The sequence below is a fragment of the Pseudophryne corroboree genome, chromosome 2, assembly GCF_028390025.1.
Source record: "Pseudophryne corroboree isolate aPseCor3 chromosome 2, aPseCor3.hap2, whole genome shotgun sequence".
NCBI classification, from domain to species: domain Eukaryota; kingdom Metazoa; phylum Chordata; class Amphibia; order Anura; family Myobatrachidae; genus Pseudophryne; species Pseudophryne corroboree.
In genome coordinates, this window is record NC_086445.1 from 612,287,577 (window position 1) to 612,311,977 (window position 24,401).

Consider the following 24,401-nt stretch of genomic DNA (forward strand, 5'->3'; position numbering starts at 1 on the left):
AGTCAGTTTTTCTGACTCTAGCCGTCCTGGAAACATAAAGTTTCAGGGCCCGGACTACGTCCAGCAACTTGGAATCCTCCAAGTCCCCAGTTGCCGCAGGCACCACAATAGGCTGGTTCAAATGAAACGATGATACCACCTTAGGGAGAAATTGGGGACGAGTCCTCCATTCTGCCCTTTCCATATGGAAGATCAGATATGGGCTTTTACATGACAAAGCCGCCAATTCTGACACACGCCTAGTCCAAGCTAAGGCCAAAAGCATGACCACTTTCCACGTGAGATATTTTAGCTCCACGGTCTTAAGTGGCTCAAACCAGTGGGATTTTAGGAATCCAACACACGTTAAGATCCCAAGGTGCCACTGGAGGCACAAAAGGGGCTGAATATGCAGCACCCCTGTAACAACGTCCGAACTTCAGGCAGTGAAGCCAGTTCTTTTTGAGAGAAAAAGGGATAGGGCCGAAATCTTGGCCTTTATGGATCCTAATTTTAGGCCCATAGTCACTCCTGACTGTAGGAAGTGCAGGAATCGACCCCCCTGGAATTCCTCTGTAGGGCCTTCCCGGCCACACACCAAGCAACCTATTTTCGCCATATACAGTGAAAAAGTCTTGCTGTCACGTCTTTCCTAGCCTTTATCAGCATAGGAATAACTGCATCCGGAATGCCCTTCTCTGCTAGGATCCGGCGTTCAACCGCCATGCCGTCCAACGCAGCCGCGGTAAGTCTTGGATCAGACAGGGTCCCTGTTGCAACATGTCCTGACTGAGAGGCAGTGGCCATGGGTCCTCTGAGAGCATTTCTTGCAGTTCCGGGTACCGAGTCCTTCTTGGCCAATCCGGAGCAAAGAATATTGTTCACACTCCTCCGTTTATTACAATTATCAGCCCTTAGGTCTGAGAGGAAGAGGAGGGAATATATAGACCGACTGGAACACCCACGGTGTTACTAGTGCGACCACAGCTATCGCCTGAGAGTCCCTTGACCCAGCATAAAACTTTTTTATCTTTTTATTGAGGTGGGACGCCATGTAGTCCACCTGAGGCAGTTTCCATCAATTTGCAAAACTGCGTGAAGACTTCCTGATGAAGTCACCACTTTCCCGGGTGGAGGTCGTGTCCACTCCCGGAATGAACACTGCTGACAGTGCGCTTACTTGATTCTCCGCCCAGCGAAGAATTCTGGTGGCTTCTACCCTCGCCACCCTGCTCCTTGTGCCGCCCTGGCGGTTTACATGAGCCCCTGCGGTCTGACTGGATCAGAACCGGTTGGTCGCGAAGCAGGAACTCCGCTTGACTTAGGGCGTTGTATATGGCCCTTAGTTCCAGGATATTGATGTGAAGGCAAGTCTGTTGGCTTGACCACAAACCTTGGAATTTTCTTCCCTGTGTAACTGCTCCCCACCCTCGGAGGCTTGCATCCGTGGTCACCAGGACCCAGTCCTGAATGCCGAATCTGCGGCCCTCGAGAAGGTGAGCACTCTGCAGCCACCACAGGAGAGACACCCTGGCCCTGGGGGATAGGGTGATTAACCGATGCATCTGAAGATGTGATCCGGACCACTTGTCCAGTAAGTTCCATTGTCCTTGCATGGAACCAGCCGAAGGGGATGGCCTCGTATGATGCCATCATCCTTCCCAGGACTCGAGTGCAGTGATGCACTGACACCTGTTTTGGTTTTCAATGGATTCCTGACCAGTGTCATGAGCTCCTGAGCTCTCTTTGCAGGAGATAAACCCTCTTCTGGTCTGTGTCTAGGATCATGCCTAGGCGAGGCAGATGAGCTGTAGGAACCAACTGCGACTTCGGAATATATAGAATCCAGTCGTGTTGCCGTTTCACTTCCAGAGATGGTGATACGCTGTCCAGCAACTGCTCTCTTGATCTCGCTTTTATGAGGAGATCATCCAAGTATGTGATAATAGTGACACCTTGCTTCCGCAGGAGCACCATCATATCCGCCAATACCTTGGTGAAATTGGTAATGACAATCCCGTACCGCAATTCTGAGGTACGCCTGATGAGGTGGATAAATGGGGACACAAAGGTATGCATCCCTTATGTCCCGATTCATTTCAGGCTTGCAATGACCGCTCTTAGCGATTCCATCTTGAACCTGAACCTTTTCAGGTATATGTTCAGGGATTTTAATACAATATGGGTCTAACCGAACCGTCTGGTTTCGGGATTATAACATGGTCGAATAATAACACCCTCTTGTTGAAGGAGGGGACCCTTGACCACCACCTGTTGAAGATACAATTTACGAATTGCAGTTAACACTGGCTCCCTCTCTTGGGGGGAAGCCCGCCGGGTCCTCGGTGAGGGGGCATCTTCTCACAGTCCAGCCTGTATCCCTGCGATACAATTTCTATTGCCCAGGGATCTAACAGGGAGTGAACCCACTTGTGGCTGAACTTACGAAGGCGTGTCCCCACCGGGCCTAGCTCCGCCTGTGGAGCACCAGCGACATGCGGTGGATTTTTGTAGAGGCCGGGGAGGACTTCTGTTCCTGGGGACTAGCTGTGTTGTACAGCTTCTTTCCTCTGCCCCCGGCTCTGACAAGAAAGGACGCACCTCAGACTTTCTTGTTTCTTTATTCGAAAAGCTGCATTTAATAATGTCGTGCTTTCCTAGGCTGTGCAGGAATATAAGGCAAAATATCAGAATTACCAGCTATAGCTGTGGAGACCAGGCCCGAGAACCTTTCTCCACACAATCCTCAGCCTTCCATATGCCTCTTAAGTCGGCATCATCTGTCCAATGTATATTCTACAGGACACGTCAAGCAGAAATCGACATAGCTTTTGTCTCTAGGACCCAGTATACTCATGTCCCTTTGGGCATGCTTTATAATTATATATCTATCACTTAAGACAGCATCTTAAAATATTTATATGCATACTAGGGTCTCAATCTCTGCTGATAAGGTACCTGTCCACGCTGCCACAGCGCTATAAACCCATGCCGACACAATCGCCGGTCTGGGTAGTATACTAGAATGTGCACGCTATCTGCAGGATCCCTGAGAATAGCTAGTGCAAACAGGACACCCTAGGGGAAGATTCTCAACACATCCTGGCCCTAGTGGGGAAAGGATACAGCCTGAGAATTCTCTTGTGGGAAGCTGCCGTCTCTTGTCTGGAGATTCCCGCTCTTTTTCCTCATGAGAGGAGGGAAATTTACCTCAGCATTCTTCCCCTTAAACATGTGTACTCTCGTGTCAGGGACAGATGAGTCATCAGTGATATGCAAATCATCTTTTATTCCAATAATCATATATTGAATATCTTTTAGCCCTCTTGGCTGTAACTTTGCATTATCGTAGTCGACAGTGGAGTTAAACTCCGTGTCGATACTTTGTTATTTTGGATAGTGAACATAGAGAGACTCTGAAGGACTCTGTGACATAGGGACAGACCAGGGTAAATTTCCTTTCTGTTCCCTAACCTTTTGTGCAATAATTTTACCTCAGCACTTACACATATCCAAACAGGTGTCGGCGTTGTCGACGGAGACACCCTCCCACACACATATCCGCTCTATCACCTCCTTAGAGGAGCCTTTTACCTCAGACATGTCGACACACGCGTACCGACACACCAAACACACAGGGGATGCTCTATTTGAAGACAGTTCCCCCACCAGGCCCTTTGGAGAGACAGAGAGAGAGTATGCCAGCACACACCACAGCGCTATATAATACAGGGATGTACACTATACTGAGTGATTTTTCCCCTATAGCAGCTTATATACACAGTTTTGCGCCTAAATTTATGTGCCCCCCCTCTCTTTTTTACCCTTTGTGTACCAGGATACTGCAGGGGAGAGCCTGGGGAGCTTCCTTCCAGCTGAGCTGTGAAGAGAAAATGGCGCCGGTGTGCTGAGGAAGAAGGCCCGGCCCCCTCAGCGGCGGGCTTCTGTCCTTTTATGTACTTTAATGGCGGGGGTTAATGCACATATACAGTTTATCAGACTGTATTATGTGCTTTTCGCCAAGTAAGGTAATCTAATTGCTGCCCAGGGCGCCCCCCCAGCGCCCTGCACCCATCAGTGACCGGAGTGTGTGGTGTGCTAAGGGAGCAATGGCGCACAGCTGCAGTGCTGTGCGCTTCCTTAATGAAGACCGGAGTCTTCAGCCGCCGATTTTCAACTTCTCTTCGTTCTTCTGGCTCTGCAAGGGGGACGGCGGCGCGGCTCCGGGACCGGACAACCGAGGACTGGGCCTGTGTTCGATCCCTCTGGAGCTAATGGTGTCCAGTAGCCTTAGAAGCCCAAGCTAGCTGCAAGCAGGTAGGTTCGCTTCTCTCCCCTCAGTCCCACGTAGCAGTGAGTCTGTTGCCAGCAGATCTCACTGAAAATAAAAAACCTAACAAATACTTTCTTTTCTAGGAAGCTCAGGAGAGCCCCTAGGGTGCATCCAGCTCTGGCCGGGCACAGATACTAACTGAGGTCTGGAGGAGGGGCATAGAGGGAGGAGCCAGTGCACACCAGATATAGTACCTAATCTTTCTTTTAAGAGTGCCCAGTCTCCTGCGGAGCCCGTCTATACCCCATGGTCCTTACGGAGTACCCAGCATCCACTAGGACGTCAGAGAAAATGTGATGCCATGAGGGGCTATAAAATACTAGCTTTTCATAGCCATTCATTTATGAGTTCTATTTCCCCTATAGATTTTTGTGCCTGATTCAGAAATGTACACAAATGGAAGTTGTTCACAGTTGAGAGATTACTGTCTGTCTGTGCCTCGCTCGCCAAATGTTTTATTCCCACTCAGGTGATGGCGTGAACCCACCACCCGAGTGGGAATACGGGGTTGTGTTCGGGATTCCAACCGCCGGCATTTAGCGCCCGACAGATGGTATATTAACCGTATACCAATTCTTCCCAAACCCAGGATAGTTGTGTCGGTGATAGGAGCCAAAAATGGAGCATGGCTTCATGGGTAGGGGGCATAGTTTCATGGAAGTCCCCCATTTGCATCACTATGGGGGTGTGGCCTTGTGGGAAGCCCCATTACATCACTCTGGAGGTGTGCCCAGAGTCTCCGGAGACTCTGGGGTAAATGTATTAAAGCGGCATGGATCGTACTGCTATAACACCTCCTGCTTCTCCTCATTACCTAGGCGAAGCAGGAAGGGACATCGACAAGGTGGGTGTGGTATGCATGACCGGCAGTCAGGAGACCGCCGGTCAGCATAACGACGCTGGTATCCCGGCAGCGGAATGCCGGCACGCGCGCGTGGGGGGGTAAGGGTTGTGCAACAAGCCCTTTGCAGGTTCGCTGCAGTTGCCACGGGTTCTATTCCCACTCTATAAGTGTTGTGGACATCCACGAGTGGGAATAATCCCTGTTGGTTGGCATGCTGATCGTCGGGATTGTGAAGGGGCGGATGTAGGGGGAGGTATTGTCACCGTCGGTCCCCTGACCACCAGTCACATAACTACATCCCGACAAGCTGTATCAACAGGGGAGTGAAAACTCCACCCTCCGGCGATGACCCCCTGAGCTTACAGCGTGTCAGCTGAGACCTGACGCACTGTGTCTCCCTGCCAGGCCGGCTCCTCTGTGCAGGATCTCGCTACTCATGCAAGATCCCCTGCGCAGTTCAGATCCGGCACCTGCCATAGCTGCTGTAGAGACAGGGCATCACCACCTGCAGCTGTCGAAATCGACAGCAGCAGGTGACCGTTCTTACATTGAACTCACATATCGGTGTGCTAACTTTAAGATAGCAGTGCTGATAATTACATAGCGCCCGCCCCTGTCACTGAGCACACACCGCGGCTGTCATACATGGGGGGAAGCAGTATAGCGCACATAACGTGTGCTGATACCGCATCCCCACCCACCCATATTGACTGTTCTTACATTTACCCATCTGTGACAGGGTGTGGATCATAGGGTCGACTACTCTTAGCTCGACCACTATTGGTCGACAGTGACTAGGTCGACACCTGAAATACATGGTAATTTGGTCAACATGAACAAGGTCGACATGGAAAAAGGTCAACATGAGGGTTATTTCTTTTTTTGGTGTCGTTTTCTTCATAAGTGACCGGGAACCCCAATTAGTGCACCGTGTCCCCTCGCATGACTCGCTTCGCTTGTAGTCCACGTGGATCATAAAGTATGAAAAAGTTCATAAATTGGGAAAAAATTTAAAAATCTCATGTCGACCGAGTACACGTCGACCTAGTGACCATGGTGACCTATAGATCCTGTCGACCTAATGCATGTCAACCAATAGTGGTCGACCTAATGACCGGATACCCTGTGACATAAGTCAAGTACTACTCCTAGAAGATGCGGTCACCACTGAGCCTACAGCGTGGCGAGCGCAGCAAGCCTGCAAGGGGCTTGTTGCGCTCATTCCGCCACCGGGATCCCGCAGTCGGTATGCTGACCGCCGGTCATGCATACCAAACCTACTACGACATTAGCATGTTTTTGCAGTCGTGTACAAATTCGCAGCAGCGAATGCATGTGCACACATCTCTGAATCAGGCCCACTGTCTGTATAGTGATACAAAAAGTTGATGTCGTCTGCATATATTTTACCAACAGCTAAAATCAGACACTACAAGTCACAGGTTTTGTAATACTGTAACAGTTGTAAGTAACCCATTAACTAGTCCAGTTCATGAATACGAGATGTCAATATACCGGTGAAAAGGTTACCGACAATATAAATACCAGCAACCTAAAACCAACAACTAACATACCGATACTAGGGATGGCCATCAGCCATCGATGATTTGAAATCATCAGTGGTCTATGACCAATGGTAACTACTTTTACCATCGATGGGGAGAACCAGATGGTTTCTCACCATCGATGATAAAGAGCTATCATTTTTTTCCCCCTCTAGGGTGTCAGGGACACAGAGCATAGCCCCACCCCCTGCCACCCACGAAGCCACCCCCCCGGGCTCTGACTGGCCCGCGTCTAGTTCAATACTAAAGTAATGGTGACCATCGATGGTTCCCATTCAGATGGTTTCCCACCATCGAGGTTATCCACTGATGGTACCATCGATGGTAACCATTGATGAATAACCCACCGATGGCCATCCCTTACCGATACAAACAAATGACTGACAAACCACAAACCAACGCCACCAATATACTTACAAAACAGAATACCGACACCAACGAAATACAGATCAGTTTAAAATACCGACATACCAAGTTAGATACCGACTAACATAATACCGATATAATGAAATACCAATATAGACCGTATACCAATAACTAACAATATCTACATGCTGTAAATAAATCCAGAGTTTAGAATCTTGATACATCAAAATACCAACATGCACAATAATGTATCTTAAAGTACGAGATATCAGCTTGTCTACATAAAATCCTTGTCAGCATAACAATAGAGATGATTATCAGTAATACAACCTTGTGGGGATTTTAGTATTTAAGGGGTCTGTTTTTTATCACCCATTTTGTTATTGTTATTTCAAATTGTTAAGCGCAACGGAATTTGCTGCGCTATATAAGAAACTGTTAATAAATAAATAATATTTACTAAGCCTCAGATGGAGATAAAGTGGATAGAGCAGGGGTGCTTTAAGAGAGGAGGAGGCCCGGGTGCAGCCTCCTCCGTTTGGGCCCCCTCCTCTCTGCCGGCAGCGCTGAGAGTCTGAGCACTAGAGAGCTCAGACTCTACTGCGCATGCGCAAATCTCCGAGAAAATGGCGCGGCTGCCATTTTCCCTGAGATTTCTCTACTGCACATGCGCAGAACTCCGTGAAAATCACAGAGTTTAAGTACTGCCGTGAACGTCGCTGCGGGACTCCGAAGGGGTGAGTATTTAGAAAATAAGAATTTACTCACCGGTAATTCTATTTCTCGTAGTCCGTAGTGGATGCTGGGAACTCCGTAAGGACCATGGGGAATAGACGGGCTCCGCAGGAGACTGGGCACTCTAAAAGAAAGATTAGGTACTATCTGGTGTGCACTGGCTCCTCCCTCTATGCCCCTCCTCCAGACCTCAGTTAGGGAAACTGTGCCCGGAAGAGCTGACACAACAAGGAAAGGATTTGGAATCCAGGGTAAGACTCATACCAGCCACACCAATCACACTGTACAACTTGTGATAACCATACCCAGTTAACAGTATGAACAACAACTGAGGCTCATTTAACGGATGGCTCATAACAATAACCCTTTAGTTAAGCAATAACTATATACATGTATTGCAGAGAGTCCGCACTTGGGACGGGCGCCCAGCATCCACTACGGACTACGAGAAATAGAATTACCGGTGAGTAAATTCTTATTTTCTCTGACGTCCTAGTGGATGCTGGGAACTCTGTAAGGACCATGGGGATTATACCAAAGCTCCCAAACGGGCGGGAGAGTGCGGATGACTCTGCAGCACCGCATGAGCAAACTCAAGGTCCTCCTCAGCCAGGGTATCAAACTTGTAGAACTTAGCAAACTTGTTTGACCCCGACCAAGTAGCAGCTCGGCAAAGCTGTAAAGCCGAGACCCCTCGGGCAGCCGCCCAAGAAGAGCCTCCTTCCTTGTGGAATGGGCTTTCACCGATTTTGGATGCGGCAATCCAGCCGCAGAGTGAACCAGCTGAATCGTGCTATAGATCCAGCGAGCAATAGTCTGCTTCGAAGCAGGAGCGCCAACCTTGTTGGCTGCATACAGAATAAACAGCGAGTCAGACTTTCTGACTCCCGCCGTTCTGGAAACATAAATTTTCAAAGCCCGGACTACGTCCAGCAACTTGGAATCCTCCAAGTCCCTAGTAGCCGCAGGCACCACAATAGGCTGGTTCAAATGAAACGATGATACCACCCTAGGGAGAAATTGGGGACGAGTCCTCAATTCTGCCCTGTCCATATGGAAGATCAGATAAGGGCTTTTACATGACAAAACCGCCAATTCTGACACACGCCTAGCCGAAGCTAAGGCCAATAGCATGACCACTTTCCACGTGAGATATTTTAGCTCCACGGTCTTAAGTGGCTCAAACCAGTGGGATTTCAGGAAATCCAACACAACGTTAAGATCCCAAGGTGCCACCGGTGGCACAAAAGGAGGCTGAATATGCAGCACCCCCGGAACAACGTCTGAACTTCAGGCAGTGAAGCCAGTTCTTTTTGAGAGAAAATGGATAGGGCCGAAATCTTGACATTTATGGATCCTAATTTTAGGTCCATAGTCACTCCTGACTGTAGGAAGTGCAAGAATCGACCCCGCTGGAATTTCTCTGTAGGGCCTTCCCGGCCTCACACCAAGCAACCTATTTTCGCTATATACAGTGAAAAAGTCTTGCTGTCACGTCTTTCCTAGCCTTTATCAGCGTAGGAATAACTGCATCCGGAATGCCCTTTTCCGCTAGGATCCGGCGTTCAACCGCTATGCCGTCAAATGCAGCCGCGGTAAGTCTTGGAACAGACAGGGCCCCTGTTGCAACATGTCCTGTCTGAGAGGCAGAAGCCCTGAGTCCTCTGAGAGCATTTCTTGCAGCTCCGGGTCCCGAGTCCTTCTTGGCCAATTCGGAGCAAAGAATATTGTTTTCACTCCTCCTTTTATTACAATTCTCAGCCCTTGGGTATGAGAGGAAGAGGAGGGAATACATAGACCGACTGGAACACCCACGGTGTTACTAGTGCGACCACAGCTATCACCTGAGGGTCCCTTGACCCGGCTTAAAACCTTTTTTAGCTTTTTATTGAGGTGGGACGCCATCTAGTCCACCTGAGGCAGTTCCCATCAATTTGCAAACTGCGTGAAGACTTCCTGATGAAGTCCCCACTTTCCCGGGTGGAGGTCGTGCCTGCTGAGGAAGTCTGCTTCCCAGTTGTCCACTCCCGGAATGAACACTGCTGACAGTGCGCTTACTTGATTCTCCGCCCAGCGAAGAATTCTGGTGGCTTCTACCCTCGCCACCCTGCTCCTTGTGCCGCCTTGGCGGTTTACATGAACCCCTGCGGTCTGACTGGATCAGAACCGGTTGGTCGCGAAGCAGGATCTCCCCTTGACTTAGGGCGTTGTATATGGCCCTTAGTTCCAGGATATTGATGTTAAGGCAAGTCTGTTGACTTGACCACAGACCTTGGAAATTTCTTCCCTGTGTAACTGCCCCCCACCCTCGGAGGCTTGCATCCGTGGTCACCAGGATCCAGTCCTGAATGCCGAATCTGCGGCCCTCGAGAAGGTGAGCACTCTGCAGCCACCACAGGAGAGACACCCTGGCCCTGGGGGATAGGGTGATTAACCGATGCATCTGAAGAGGTGATCCGGACCACTTGTCCAGTAAGTCCCATTGGAAGGTCCTCGCATGGAACCTGCCTAAGGGGATGGCCTCGTATGATGCCACCATCCTTCCCAGGACTCGAGTGCAGTGATGCACTGACACCTGTTTTGGTTTTAATATATTCCTGACCAGTGTCATGAGCTCCTGAGCTCTCACTATCGAGAGATAAACCCTTTTCTGGTCTGTGTCTAGGATCGTGCCTAGGAAAGGCAGATGAGCTGTAGGAACCAACTGCGACTTTGGAATATACAGAATCCAGCCGTGTTGCCGTTACACTTCCAGAGAAAGTGATACGCTGTTCAGCAACTGCTCTCTTGATCTCGCTTTTATGAGGAGATCGTCCAAGTACGTGATAATAGTGACACCTTGCTTCCGCAGGAGCACAATCATATCCGCCATTACCTTGGTTATGACAATCCCGTACCGCAATTCTGAGGTACGCCTGATGAGGTGGATAAATGGGGACATGAAGGTATGCATCCCTTATGTCCCGATTCACGATAAAGTCTCCCCCTTTTTAGGCTTGCCCTGACCGCTCTTAGCGATTCCATCTTGAACTTGAACTCTTCTCAGGTATATGTTCAGGGATTTTTAATTCAATATGGGTCTGACCGAACCGTCTGGTTTCGGGATTACAACATGGTCGAATAATAACACCCTCTTGTTGAAGGAGGGGACCCTTGACCACCACCTGTTAAAGATACAATTTGTGAATTGCAGTTAACACTGGCTCCCTCTCTTGGGGGGAAGCCCGCAGGGCCGTCGGTGAGGGGCATCTTCTCACAGTCCAGCTTGTATCCCTGAGACACAATATCTATTGCTCAGGTACCTAACAGGGAGTGAACCCACTTGTGGCTGAACTTACGAAGGCGTGTCCCCACCGGGCCTAGCTCCGCCTGTGGAGCCCCAGCGGCATTGGATTTTTGTAGGGGCCGGGGAGGACTTCTGTTCCTGGGAACTAGCTGTGTTGATCCCGGCTCTGACAAGAAAGGACGCACCTCAGACTTTCTTGTTTCTTTATTCGAAAGGCTGCATTTAATAATGTCGTGCTTTCTTAGGCTGTGCAGGAATATAAGGCAAACTAGCAGAATTACCAGCTATAGCTGTGGAGACCAGGCCCGAGAACCCTTCTCCACACAATCCTCAGCCTTCCATATGCCTCTTAAGTCGGCATCATCTGTCCAATGCATATTCTACAGGACACGTCAAGCAGAGATCGACATAGCTTTGACTCTAGGACCCAGTATACTCATGTCTCTTTGGGCATGCTTTATAACTATATATCTATCACTTAAGACAGCATCTTTAATATATTTACTAGGGTCTCAATCTCTGCTGATAAGGTACCTGTCCACGCTGCCACAGCGCTATAAACCCATGCCGACACAATCGCCGGTCTGGGTAGTATACTAGAATGTGCACGCTATCTGCAGGATCCCTGAGAATAGCAAGTGCTACCGTCTGTGCAAACAGGACACCCTAGGGGAAGATTCTCAACACATCCTGGCCCTAGTGGGGAAAGGATACAGCCTGAGAATTCTCTTGTGGGAAGCTGCCGTCTCTTGTCTGGAGATTCCCGCTCTTTTTCCTCATGAGAGGAGGGAAATTTACCTCAGCATTCTTCCCCTTAAACATGTGTACTCTCGTGTCAGGGACAGATGAGTCATCAGTGATATGCAAATCATCTTTTATTTCAATAATCATATATTGAATACCTTCTAGCCATCTTGGCTGTAACTTTGCATTATCGTAGTCGACAGTGGAGTTAAACTCCGTGTCGATACCAGTGTTTGTTATTTTTGGATAGTGAGCATTGTGAGACTCTGAAGGTCTCTGTGACATAGGGACAGACATGGGTAGATTTCCTGTCTGTTCCCTAACCATTTGTGCAATAAATTCACCTTAGCACTTACACATATCCAAACAGGTGTCGGCGTTGTCGACGGAGACACCCTCTCACACACATATCCGCTCTATCACCTCCTTAGAGGAGCCTTTTACCTCAGACATGTCGACACACGCGTACCGACACACCACACACACAGGGGATGCTCTATTTGAAGACAGTTCCCCCACAAGGCCCTTTGGAGAGACAGAGAGAGAGTATGCCAGCACACACCCCAGCGCTATATAACCCAGGGATTACACTACAACTCAGTGTTTACCCAGTAGCTGCTGTATATACAATTTTTGCGCCTAAATGTATGTGCCCCCCCCCTCTCTTTTCACCCTTTGTGTACCAGGATACTGCAGGGGAGAGCCTGGGGAGCTTCCTTCCAGAGGAGCTGTGAAGAGAAAATGGCGCTGGTGTGCTGAGGAAGAAGGCCTCGCCCCCTCAGCGGCGGGCTTCTGTCCTGTTTCTGACTAAAAATGGCGGGGGTTTTACACATATACAGTCACCAGTGGCGGTTCTTGCCACGGGCAAGCGGTACTTTTGCCCGGGGCGCCGCCTTCCGGAGGGCGCCGTCGCCGTCCGGAGGGCGCCGCACCAGGGCAAGATCCGCCACTGTGCCCCCCGCAGTGCCCTCCCGCTTTGAAGGGAACCAGACGCGTAGCGTCTAGTTTCCCTTCATTGGGAGGACCTTAGTTGTGCGGTGCGCGATGACGTCATCGCGCACCGCATAGCAAAGGTCCTCTCCATGAAGGGAAACTAGACGCTACGGTCTAGTTTCCCTTCGTGTAGAGGACCTTTGCTGTGCGATGCGCGATGACGTCATCGCGCACCGCACAGCATAGTGGCACAGACACTAGGGGTCATAATTGACCTCTAGTGTCTATGCTGTTCTATGGGAGAGACGTAATAACGTCTCTCCCATAGATCGAAGAGAAGAGAGAGGGGAGAAGAGCGGTGCCGCCGGCGTAGGGGGGCTGGATCAGGAACGGGGATGGTAAGTATTCTTTTTATTTATTTATTTATTTTCTTGCAGCGTCGTGACCACGCCCCCAATTGAAGCCCGCCCCCATATTTTGCCCGGGGCGCCACAAGTCTTAGAACCGGCCCTGACAGTCACAGACTGTATTATGTGTATTTTTATGCCAAAGGTATTTTAATTGCTGCCCAGGGCGCCCCCCCCCAGAGCCCTGCACCCTACAGTGACCGGAGTGTGTGGTGTGCTGTGGGAGCAATGGCGCACAGCTGCAGTGCTGTGCGCTACCTTAATGAAGACCGGAGTCTTCTGCCGCCGATTTCATCGCTTCTCTTCTGTCTTCTGGCTCTGCAAGGGGGACGGCGGCGCGGCTCCGGACGATCGAGGTCAGGCCCTGTGTTCGAACCCTCTGGAGCTAATGGTGTCCAGTAGCCTAAGAAGCACAAGCTAGCTGCAAGCAGGTAGGTTTGCTTCTCTCCCCTCAGTCCCACGTAGCAGTGAGTCTGTTGCCAGCAGATCTCACTGAAAATAAAAAACCTAATAAATACTTTCTTTCTAGTAAGCTCAGGAGAGCCCACTAGGAGCACCCACCTCTGGCCGGGCACAGATTCTAACTGAGGTCTGGAGGAGGGGCATAGAGGGAGGAGCCAGTGCACACCAGATAGTACCTAATCTTTCTTTTAGAGTGCCCAGTCTCCTGCGGAGCCCGTCTATTCCCCATGGTCCTTACGGAGTTCCCAGCATCCACTAGGACGTCAGAGAAAATGGGTGCGTGTGCGATGGGGGCCCCCTCTGGACTCAGGGCCCGTGTGCACCGCACACACTGCACCCATTATAGAAACGCCAGTGGGACAGAGATAAAGTTCCAGTCAGTCAACTCTAGGGCTGGCCATCAACCATCGATGATTCCAAATCCTTGATGGTTTATTGCCGTTGTCGAATGTTTTTGCCATCGATGGGAGAGAACCAGATGCATAACTCCGCCCCTGACACCGCTAAGCCCCGCCCCATGTTTTGATTGGCCTGCGGCCCGGCCAGCGCCTTTCAGCAATGGCCATCGAGTGGTGCAAACCATCGATGGTGATCGTATAATCGATTATCACCGATGGTGCCATCGAACCCATCGATGGCCAGCCCTAGTCAACTACTGTCATTTTTCAAACCCAGACTAGGAGCTGATTTGCTGGTACTTTATCTCTGTCCACTTTAACTCCATGTGAGGCTTATAACAACCTGCATGTACTTTGCTGGCATTTCATACCCAACCCCATGAATACACTAGGCAAATAAATAGAAATACTAGGCCGGGTAATGGCTAACACCAACGAGCATAAAGAATCTTTTATTGCCTTGCTATATAACCATAGTAATGTCATGTTAAGTGACTGGTCTTTACTAGCTAGCCTGGCACAAAATGAGGAGGGGATGCTATTAGGGTGGTCGCACTGCACGTGCCACCATCATGTCGCACTGACTGAGATGGGAGCGCACACAGCATTGGCAGACAGCACGGGGGACATAACATACGCTCATCATCTCGTGCCCCCCTGAAGCTCCCGCGCGCCGATATGGAGGAGGCGGGCCGACAACTGTCTTGGCCAATGGTGGGGGCGCACCGCGGGTCACGTGGCAGAGGTGGGCGCTTTTGTTCGCTGCAGCTGCGAGAGCGCGCGGTATTCTTCAGCAGCGGCAGAGACAGGTGAGGGTGCGGGCGGCGCAGCGCCGGTATCGTAGCTGTAGGTGTGTATACCCACGGTAGGGAGTCAGTGGGTTGTAGGGGGCGAGGCAGCCGTGCCGCGAGGAGATGGGAGAATGCGGGGGCTAGCGCCTTAAGTTATTTAGCGCTACAGCTAGTGCTGGCTGCTGCTCGCAGGTCTGCGTGTGAGAGGTCGATGTGTAGTTGCCATTTATGTGCATCGCTGGCTTATATGTCTGGCTTTCTATCGGCTTTTGAGCGACTATGCTGCGGATGTGGTATAACAGCGCCATGGTGTAAGGGTGGATAAAGCGGCGGCTGTGACTCTCACACACAGCGGCTACCGGGCACATATATCTAGAGGGGGAGGGGGTAGCAGCAGGGTGATGTCTGATACGAAGCTGCTGCTGGTATAATAGGCGCGCTCCCAGCTTTGTTCAGGTGTAGTGTCTGGCCCCGCCCCTCGTGGGCGCTGCGCGTCTGGCAGCTTCTGTCCGTCTTCATAACGGCTCTTGTCAGTTTGCTGCCAGCCTGGCGCTGCGTGTGCGCTGTCCGGTATAACAGAGGCGCCGGATGCTCCCATGTCCTTGTTCGCCTGCGCGGGTCACGTGAACTGGGTTATGCGTTCCTTTGTGTTGTGGTACCCTCGTGGTAGATGACAGGTGCCGCGCCCGCTTCTGTCACGTGACTCTCATCCCGTTGCTCCCGGCACCGCTAGCATGCACTGGGCTATGTGCCTCCGTGATGGCTGTCTCGCTGAGCATTCGTGTGCCAGGCTAACATGTATCCTATGGTGATTCGATTTTTTTTTTTTTCTCTTTGCAGCTTCCTGGCACCCGGTTACCACTCGTCACTTGCACTTTCAGTCATGTCTGAAGCTGGTAGGCTTTTGTTCGTTTTGCTTGAAGGATGTGAGATAGTGCCATATTTTAATCCTTTATAAATGTATGAATATTGCAATCCATAAACAAATAGCTAAAATAGAATTATAAGGCTCAAGGTGAGAACCTGGGACCCATGGGCTAACGGCTTCACTATCCATGTGGGCATCTAATAGGAATACTAACTTGGGGCAAGGGTACATTTAATGGACCTGGGACTTGCTTCCTTTCATACATACAGAAATCCTAGGTTGATGTGTGTTCTCATGCTAAAATCCGGTTTATACTGTAGCTGCATGTGTGAAAGGGGTATTAGAGGTGTTCAGGTTCTGACTGTACTCCCTGTTTCTGAATTGAGTTAAGTGAAAAGTTAATGTAACTGCACATGGACAAAGGAGGTATTTCAGATCTGATCGCTGTTGTGTGTTTTCGCACAGTGGGCGATCAGATCCGAACTGCGTAGGCACCACAATGTGCATTTGTGACGGATGGCTGCAAAGGGCCGGGGATCTCCAGTCAGCGACAGGTTTGTGTGAAGGATATATGCATGGTGGTTTGCAAGGAGATTGACATGAAGAGGGCATTTGTGGGTGGCAACTGACCATTTGCAGGGCGTGTCTGGAAAAATGCAGACAGGACTAAGTGTTTGAAGGGAGGGTGTCTGACGTGAAATCTGGTCCCGGACAGGCTAAAGTGATTGCAGCGGCTGAGTAAGACCTGGACTGTACAGAGATTGAACAAAATCAGTTTGTGCAGCTCTGCTACACATGCGTTTGCACAACGAAAATACACTCCCCCTGTAGGTGGCGACTATCTGAAAGCAGGACAGCAAAAATTGCTGCCTAGCGATCAGATCTGAATTACCTCCCAATCTTAAGGCCCGTACACACTGGTCGATATATCGTCCGTTCTCCTGAACGGACGATATATCGCGGGACCGTCGGCCAGTGTGTACGGCCGATACGTCTGTGAACTCCGTTCAGACGTATCGCGTCGGCCGCGCAGCACAGCCGACGGCCAGTATATCTACCGATATATTGGCGCGTCGCTGTGTGTGTACGTACACATGCTGCGGTGGCCGGCGGTGATTGACAGCTGAACTGGGTGGGCGTGTGTACATGCCCGCCCAGTTCATGACGTCAGTCCCCGACGGATCGAGCAGTGTGTATGCTGAACACACTGCTCGATCCGTCCATAGATATATCTGCAGATCAATTGATCTGCAGATATGTTAGTGTGTACCCACCTTAACACTGCACGGATTGCAAATGTGTAGGTTGTTTTTTTGCGTACATGGTAAATATGGTCTCTTTGCATCCAGCCCATAAATAGGCAGCTTTATTTTTACACTGCAGTCTATATTTGAGTTAGAATATAGCCCCTCGTATCTAAATTTCTACACCATATACTTGCCCCACCTGCAGTGCAACATGGTCTTGCCAAGTTGGGTTTTTTTTTTACTTCCGCTAAGAATCAGGCATTCTATCCCCTAACTGAAAACAGCTTATACATCAACTGCATAAGATGAAGAGACTGGTGGTTATTGAGCTTGTGGCTGTGTAAACATAAAATCTTGAATGTATGTCGTCTATACTCTACACTTACATATGTGCTTACTTTAAAAAAAAATAAAAAAAAATTAAAGCCTTCCTCTGCTGCAGAATATTTGTCAGTAAATTGAGTTATACTAGACAGCCCTGATTTCTAGCTGCACCCATTCATGTTTAGTGCAGTAGGGAGTCTTCACTTGTATACCTGCACACCTGTAGGGGGTGTAAGATCTTGGTTGCAGTGTGCCTTTTGCCCTCTGTTTTTTGGTAGAACTCTGCATCATGCACAACTAAATTCCTTATCTCTAATACTTCCAAGCTATTCCTTTCACCATTATTGTAGGGATCGGTTTCTTAAAGAAAGATTTAGGACTATCTGGTGTGCACTGGCTCCTCCCCCTATGACCCTCCTCCAAGCCTCAGTTAGATTTCTGTGCCTGGCTGAGCTGGATGCACACTAGGGGCTCTCCTGAGCTCCTAGGAAGAAAGTGTTTGTTAGGTTTTTTATTTTCAGTGAGACCTGCTGGCAACAGGCTCACTGCATCGAGGGACTAAGGGGAGAAGAAGCGAACCTACCTAAGTGGTGGTAGCTTGGGCTTCTTAGGCTACTGGACACCATTAGCTCCAGAGGGATCGAACACAGGACCCGACCTCGTCGTCCGTTCCCGGAGCCGCGCCGCCGTCCCCCTTACAGAGCCAGAAGCAAGAAGGTGGTCTGGAAAATCGGCGGCTGAAGACTTCTGTCTTCTCCAAGGTAGCGCACAGCACTGCAGCTGTGCGCCGTTGCTCCTCATGCACACCTCACACTCCGGTCACTGATGGGTGCAGGGCGCTGGGGGGGGGGGGGGGCCCTGAGCAGCAATACTGACACCTTGGCTGGCAAACTGGCACCATATATAGCCCCAGAGGCTATATAGGTGCTTTTTAACCCCTGCCAGAATCCATAAAAATGCGGGAGAAAGTCAGCGAATAAGGGGCGGAGCTATCTCCTTCAGCACACTGGCGCCATTTTTCCCTCACAGCTCCGTTGGAGGGAAGCTCCCTGGCTCTCCCCTGCAGTCAATACACTACAGAAAGGGTTAAAAAAGAGAGGGGGGCACAATTTAGGCGCAGTATACAATATATATAGGCAGCTATAAGGGAAAACACTCTTTATATGTGATATCCCTGTGATATATAGTGCCCTGGTGTGTGCTGGCATACTCTCCCTCTGTCTCCCCAAAGGGCTTTGTGGGGTCCTGTCCTCTGTCAGAGCATTCCCTGTGTGTATGCTGTGTGTCGGTACGGCTGTGTCCTCATGTATGAGGAGGATAATGATGTGGAGGCGGAGCGAATGCCTGTAAATGTGATGTCATCCCCTGAGGGATCGACACCGGTGTGGTTGGACTTATGGAAGGATTACGTGAAAGTGTCAACTCCTTACACAAAAGGTCGACGACACAGAACAGCCGGCTACTCAGCTTGTGCCTGTTCCAGCGTCTCAAATGTCATGGGGGGGCTCTAAAAACGCCCGCTACCTCAGATGGCAGAAACAGATGTCGACACGGATACCGACTCCAGTGTCGACGACTATGAGACTAGTGTACCCTCCAAATAGGTCCACCCGTTACATGATTGAGGCAATGAAAAATGTATTACACATTTATGATAATACCCCAGGTACCACATAAAAGGGTATTATGTTTGGTGACAGAAAACTACCAGTAGTTTTTCCTGCATCTGAGAAATTAAATGAGGTGTGTGAGGAAGCGTGGTCTTCCCCCGGTAAGAAATTGATAATTTCTAAACGGTTATTGGCAGCGTACCCTTTCCCGCCAGAGGATAGGTCACGTTGGGAAACACCCCATAGGGTAGATACAGCGCTTACACGCTTATCAGAAAAGGTGGCACTACCGTCTCCGGATACGGCCGCCCTGAAGGAACCTGCTGATAAAAAGCAGGGGGTTACCCTGAAAGATAGTCACACACTCGGGCATTATATTGCGACCAGCCATTGCTTCAGCATGGATGTGCAGTGCTCCCGCTGCGTGGTCAGATTCCCTGTCTGAAAATAACTATGGATAGGGACAATATTTTGCTGACAATAGAGCATATAAAAGACGTGGTCTTATACATGCGTGATGCACAGAGGGATATTTGCCGGCTGGCATCAAAAATAAGCACTAGGTCCATTGCTGCCAGACGGGGGTTATGGACTCTGCATTGGTCAGGCGATGCCGACTCGAATCGGCACATGGAAGTTTTGCCCTATAAGGGGGTAAAACTGTTTGGGGATGGTCTTTCAGACCTCGTTTCCACAGCTACTGCTGGGAAATCGACTTGTTTGCCACAGGCTACCCCACAACAAAGGAAAGCACCGTATCATCAAGTACAGTCCTTTCGGCCCCAGAAAAGCAAGAGGGCTAGAGGCTCATCCTTTCTGCCGAGAGGCAAAGGTAGAGGAAAAAGCTGCAGCGCACAGCTAGTTCCCAAGAGCAGAAGTCCTCCCTGCGTCCGGTAAGTCCACAGCATGACGCTGGGGCTGCTCAGGCGGACCCGGGTACGGTGGGGGCCCGTCTCAGAAATTTCAGCGCCCAGTGGGCTCTCACATGGATTCCTGGGTCCTTCAAGTAGTATCTCAGGGGTACAGGCTGGAGTTCGAGACGTTCTTCCCCCCGCCGTTTCCTAAAATCTGCCTTACCGACACCTCCCTCTGCCAGGGAGGCGGTGTTGGTGGCTATTCAACACTATAATCACAACAAGTGATTGTCAAGGTGCCCCTCCTTCAGCAAGGAAGGGGTTACTATTCCACAATGGTTGTGGTACCGAAACAGAACGGTTCGGTGAGACCCATCTTAAAATTAAAATACTTGACCTTTTATATCAGAAGATTCAAGTTCGAGATGGAATCGCTCAGGACGGTTATTACGAGCCTGGACGAGGGGGATTACAGGGTCTCCCTGGACATCACGGATGCGTACCTGCATGTCCCCATTTACCCTCCTCACCAGGAGTACCTCAGATGTGTGGTACAGGACTGTCACTATCTGTTCCAGACGCTGCCGTTGGAGTTGTCCACGGCACCGAAGGTCTTTACCAAGGTAACGGCCGAAATGATGATACTCCTTCGCAAGAAGGAAGTTTTTTTATTATCCCGTACTTGGACGATTTCCTGATAAAGGCGAGGTCCAAAGAACAGTTGGTAGTAGGGGTAGCACTCTCTCGGGAAGTGCTACAACAGCACGACTGGATTCTCAATATTCCAAAGTCACAGCTGGTCCCGACGATACGTCTTCTGTTCCTGGGAATGATTCTGGACACAGACCCAGAAAAGAGTGTTTCTTCCAGTGGAAGCACACGAGTCCTGAAAGAAAAAAAAAATGGTAGCTTCGTACGAAGCATAATTCCATTCGGAAGGTTCCACGCAAGGACGTTCCAGTGGGACCTGTGGGACAAATGGTCCGGGTCCCATCTACAGATACAACAGCGGATAACCCTGTCGGCAAGAAACAGGGTGTCGCTGCTGTGGTGGCTGCAGAGGGCTCATCTACTAGAGGGCCGCAGATTCGGAATACAGGACTGGGTCCTGGTGACCACGGAGGCCAGCCTTCGGGGCTGGGGTGCAGTCACACAGGGAAGAAATTTCCAAGGAGATTTCGCTTCACATAATTCTGGAGCTAAGGGCCATTTACAATGCCCTAAGCCAAGCAAGGCCCCTGCTTCAAAACCAGCCGGTACTGATCCATTCAGACATCACGGCGGTCGCCCATGTAAACAGACAGGGCGGCACAAGAAGCAGGATGGTGATGGCAGAAGCCACAAGGATTCTCCGATGGGCGACCTACACCCGGGAGAATGGGGACTTCTTCCAGAAGTTTTCCAAATGCGGGTAAACCGTTGGGAATGACCACGGGTGGACATGATGGCGTCCCGCCTCAACAAAAAGTTGAAAAGATATTGCGCCAGGTCAAGGGACCCTCAGGTGATCGCTGTGGACGCTCTAGTGACACCGTGGGTGTACTAGTCTGTTTATGCGTTTCCTCCTCTACCTCTCATACCCAGGGTGCTGAGAATAATAAGAATGCGAGGAGTGAAAACCATACTCATGGTTCCGGATTGGCCAAGAAGAGCTTGGTACCCGGAACTTCAAGAGATGCTGGCAGAGGACCCTTGGCCTCTGCCGCTCAGACAAGACCTGCTGCAGCAGGGACCCTGTCTGTTCCAAGACTTACCGCGGCTGCGTTTGACGGCATGGCGGTTGAACACCGGATCCTAAAGGAAAAGGGTATTCCGGAGGAAGTCATCCCTACCCTGATCAAAGCCAGGAAGGATGTCACCGCAAGACATTATTACCACATTTGGCGGAAATATGTTGCTTGGTGTGAGGCCATGAAGGCCCCGAAGGAGGAATTTCAACTGGGTCGATTCCTACACTTCTTGCAAGCAGGGGTGACGTTGGGCCTCAAATTGGGGTCCATCAAGGTCCAGATTCCGGCTCTGTCGATTTTCTTCCAGAAAGAACTGGCTTCACTGCCTGAAGTTCAGACTTTTGTCAAAGGAGTTCTGCATATTCAGCCCCCAGTGGCACCTTGGGATCTCAACGTGGTTTTGGCATTCCTGAAATCACATTGGTGCGAACCACTTAAGACTGTGGAATTAAAATATCTCACGTGGAAAGTGGTCATACTGTTGGCCCTGGCATCGGCCAGGCGGGTTTCAGATTTGGCGGCTTTGTCTTGAAAAAGCCCTTATCTGATTTTCCAGATGGATAGGGCAAAATTGAGGACTCGTCCTCCGTTTCTCCCGAAGGTGGTCTCAGCTTTTCACTTGAACCAACCTATTGTGGTGCCTGCGGCTACTAGGGACTTGGAGGATTCCAAGTTGCTGGACGTAGTCAGGGCCCTGAAAATTTATGTTTCCAGGACGGCTGGAGTCAGAAAAACTGACTCTGTTTATCCTGTATGCACCCAACAAGCTGGGTGCTCCTGCTTCTAAGCAGTCTATTGCGCGCTGGATTTGTAGCACTATTCAGCTGGCGCATTCTGCGGTAGGATTACCGCAGCCTAAATCGATAAAAGCCCATTCCACAAGGAAGGTGGGCTCATCTTGGGCGGCTGCACGTGGGGTCTCGGCTTTACAACTTTGCCGAGCAGCTACTTGGTCAGGGGCAAACACGTTTGCTAAATTCTACAAATTTGATTCCCTGGCTGAGGACCTGGAGTTCTCTCATTCGGTGCTGCAGAGTCATCCGCACTCTCCCGCCCGTTTGGGAGCTTTGGTATAATCCCCATGGTCCTTACGGAGTCCCCAGCATCCACTAGGACATCAGAGAAAATAAGATTTTAATCACCGGTAAATCTATTTCTCGTAGTCCGTAGTGGATGCTGGGCGCCCATCCCAAGTGCGGATTGTCTGCAATACTTGTACATAGTTATTGTTACAAAAATCGGGTTTTGTTGTGAGCCATCTCTTCAGAGGCTCCAATTGTTATCATACTGTTAACCGGGGTTCCTATCACGTGTTATATGGTGTGGCTGGTATGAGTCTTACCTGGGATTCAAAATCCTTCCTTATTGTGTCAGCTCTTCCGGGCACAGTTCCTAACTGAGGCTTGGAGGAGGGTCATAGGGGGAGGAGCCAGTGCACACCAGATAGTCCTAAATCTTTCTTTAGATGTGCCCAGTCTCCTGCGGAGCAGTCTATTCCCCATGGTCCTTACGGAGTCCCCAGCATCCACTACGGACTACGAGAAATAGATTTACCGGTGAGTAAAATCTTATTTTTTATTTTTTTTTTAGAGATCAAAGTAAGAGAGCTGGAAAAACGTGCCTCTGGCCAGGCATTTGAGCTTATCCTGAGCCCTCCATCTACTGATGCTACTCCAGATCTCTCAATTGCCTCTCCCAAGAAAAAGGAATGCTCCTTGGAAGAAATTCAGAAGAAACTGGAAGCTGCAGAAGAGAGGCGCAAGGTGAGACTGTACTACTTGCCAAGCTGTCTTTGTGATATGATTTAACTTATTTTTTTTATATAATTTTTTTTAGGAGCCTTCTGAGGTGGGAGAAGTGTGTATGTAAACTCTGCACTTTGGCCATCCAAGCAATAATTTGGACGTCCAAAGCAGGACTTCAGGCAGGTTTTGCGCAGCTAACGCCTGACTTGGCGAGAGATGCATGTGCACCTTGTACCACAATTGAGTAGCGACAAATTTTTTTCCGCATCTGTAGTCATTTAGATGTAAAAAGTATATACCCCTTTCACACAGAAAATGAAATTACCGTGTGTAGCAGTTCTACTTGGTAACTTCATGAAAAACGCTGCTCCTTTTTCTGTGTTGAAGGGTCAACCGGGGTTGGAGACCCGGGTTGAAACTTTCACACAGAGTAAATACTTGTTTTGATCAGCAAATTACCAGGTTGAAATTCTTGACCCGGTAACTTGCTTCTGTGAAAGTCTGGGTCAGACCAGCAGAACAATCCAGTACTAAAGTGCCGGGTAATTGCTGGTATTTGTCTGAAAAGGGTATTGCACTCAAAACTGCACAGTCCCTTGGTATTTGCCCTGATACGTCTATTGCTATAACTGGATATAGAGTAATGCAATGGAACCCATGGCACATTTAGCTTCTGTGGATGAATAATAAACCTATAGTTCTAGCTGCCCTAGTCACAAAAATGAAAAATTTGACAATGTAGAGTAGAACTTTCTCCATTCCTTGAAAAATATGTAAAGGAATGAAATGGTAACTTGTATTTTGTAACCTGTGTACTATGCTAATTTTCCTCTAATTGCTGCTTTGGTTAAACATTTGGAAATGGCATCTACCCATAATACCAGTCAATGGTGAGCAGTGAATTTTACTCTACAGTTTACAGATATGAGGCTTTCATCTCTTCACATGATTGCTGTGGCAGTTGGTGTGAGTTCACTAACTGCAAGTGTTCTTCCAGAACCCTGGACTGATGATTAAGGTGTACACACGGTGAGATAAATCTGTAAGATTTTGACTATAGTCAAAATCTCAAGGAAAGTTAGTGCACATCTCAAGGTGTTAGGCAGCTTGGGATACTGATTCGATCCCAATGCGCACTCCCAGAGGGTAGGTATCGCAAGGCTAGATAGACTGTGCAGGC

The 24,401-nt window shown here is 49.6% G+C and overlaps 1 protein-coding gene across 5 annotated transcripts in view; it reads left to right on the forward strand.

The window, feature by feature from the left end:
* STMN1 (stathmin 1) overlaps positions 1 to 24,401 on the forward strand; it is a 42,122-nt gene that overhangs the window by 15,623 nt on the left and 2,098 nt on the right. Inside the window, exons 1-3 of one of the 5 annotated variants that reach the window (XM_063954766.1) lie at positions 14,716 to 14,861; positions 15,684 to 15,739; positions 23,067 to 23,239. In XM_063954766.1, the coding sequence (XP_063810836.1) occupies positions 14,731 to 14,861; positions 15,684 to 15,739; positions 23,067 to 23,239 (360 nt within the window). In that variant the 5' untranslated portion in view covers positions 14,716 to 14,730. The other 4 variants (XM_063954776.1, XM_063954774.1, XM_063954775.1 and 1 more) reach the window with 4 other exon arrangements.